General features: G+C 40.4%; 1 protein-coding gene across 1 annotated transcript in view; it reads right to left on the bottom strand.

Moving 5' to 3' along the window:
* The window catches only part of LOC102205767 (uncharacterized), a gene marked incomplete at its 5' end in the record, with an annotated part of 2,760 nt that extends 1,695 nt beyond the window's left edge, over positions 1 to 1,065 (bottom strand). The window contains one exon of the mRNA XM_005748790.1: positions 832 to 1,065. Coding sequence (XP_005748847.1) covers positions 832 to 1,065 — 234 coding nt within the window. The remainder of the gene's footprint in view (positions 1 to 831) is intronic.

The raw sequence follows: 1,065 nt of genomic DNA, 5'->3' as shown, positions 1-1,065 counted from the left end.
AAAAAGACAATAAACACTAACTGAAGCACCCTCTGCATCACTTACTGGACTGGCTCCTTATTGCATCACATTTAGGTTTTTTCATTTATTTTTTAAAATGTAATTTGTCTCCTTTTTTCCATCTTTATGGTTTTGTATTTATTTTGCCGAGTTAGGATGTTTTCCATATTTTAATGATAAAAACTGAACAAACTTTAAAAAGGCACAAAGATAATGGCCTCGCTTGGGGAAAAATTGACTAAAATGAATACTGGGTAAATGGGCGTCGACACAGGAACTACCTTATCACATATCAATCAGCAGATTCCTGTGCTCTAATTAGTAGTCGCCTTGAAGTTGATCCTTGTTGAAGTTATTTCATCCACTGAGGCCTGAAATCGCTGAATATCACTAACTTTCTACATCAAACAACACTGTTTGACGTAGGTTTCTTCTTTCAGTAGAAACCGCAAAATAGGCAAAGCTGTTTGGGGACCCATTTAGAGCCACGTGAAAAGGTTTGACTTATGCAGAGTTAAACTTGTTTCCTGTTTCAGGATGGCCTCTGTTAAAATTTGATTGCTAAAAATAAGGACTTCATGCTCTCCTGTACATCATATAATCGTGGGTTTGTGCTCAGACCTCCAGAGAGCAACAATATGCCTGATTCTTTTTCTCTTGTTCTCTTTTATTCTACAGCACAAAAAAGCACAAAATAAAGAAAAAATGACTACTCATACCTGATATACTGTTTGCTTTCTAGCTTGATATAAAGAAAACTTATTTCTTTCTACCTGAACTAATGTGTAAGGTGGCAGTTCTTAGAAAATAAAACCAGTAGAAACAAATTACCTTGTCCATTTTGGTAATGTTATCCTGGTGGGAACTGGGGCTGGAGTGGACCCTGAGGTCGAGCGGCTCTAAAAGAGTAAAAGTCCAGTTAAGATCGAGGTGGCTGAGGTCTCTGCAGTGGACATTGTCCAGTAGGTGGCTCAGCAGCTCGCCCCACTTGTTGCAGCGATCCCCCAGGTCGAAGCTGGCCCTCAGCGTGAGCAGGCTGGCCCGGCGGGAGATGAGGTGGTAGGT

The sequence above is a fragment of the Pundamilia nyererei genome, unplaced genomic scaffold (genome assembly GCF_000239375.1).
Source record: "Pundamilia nyererei isolate P.nyererei 1_Seehausen unplaced genomic scaffold, PunNye1.0 scaffold00229, whole genome shotgun sequence".
Lineage (NCBI taxonomy): Eukaryota > Metazoa > Chordata > Actinopteri > Cichliformes > Cichlidae > Pundamilia > Pundamilia nyererei.
Note: the sequence above shows the minus strand (reverse complement) of the source record. Positions and strands in the feature narration are given on the sequence as shown.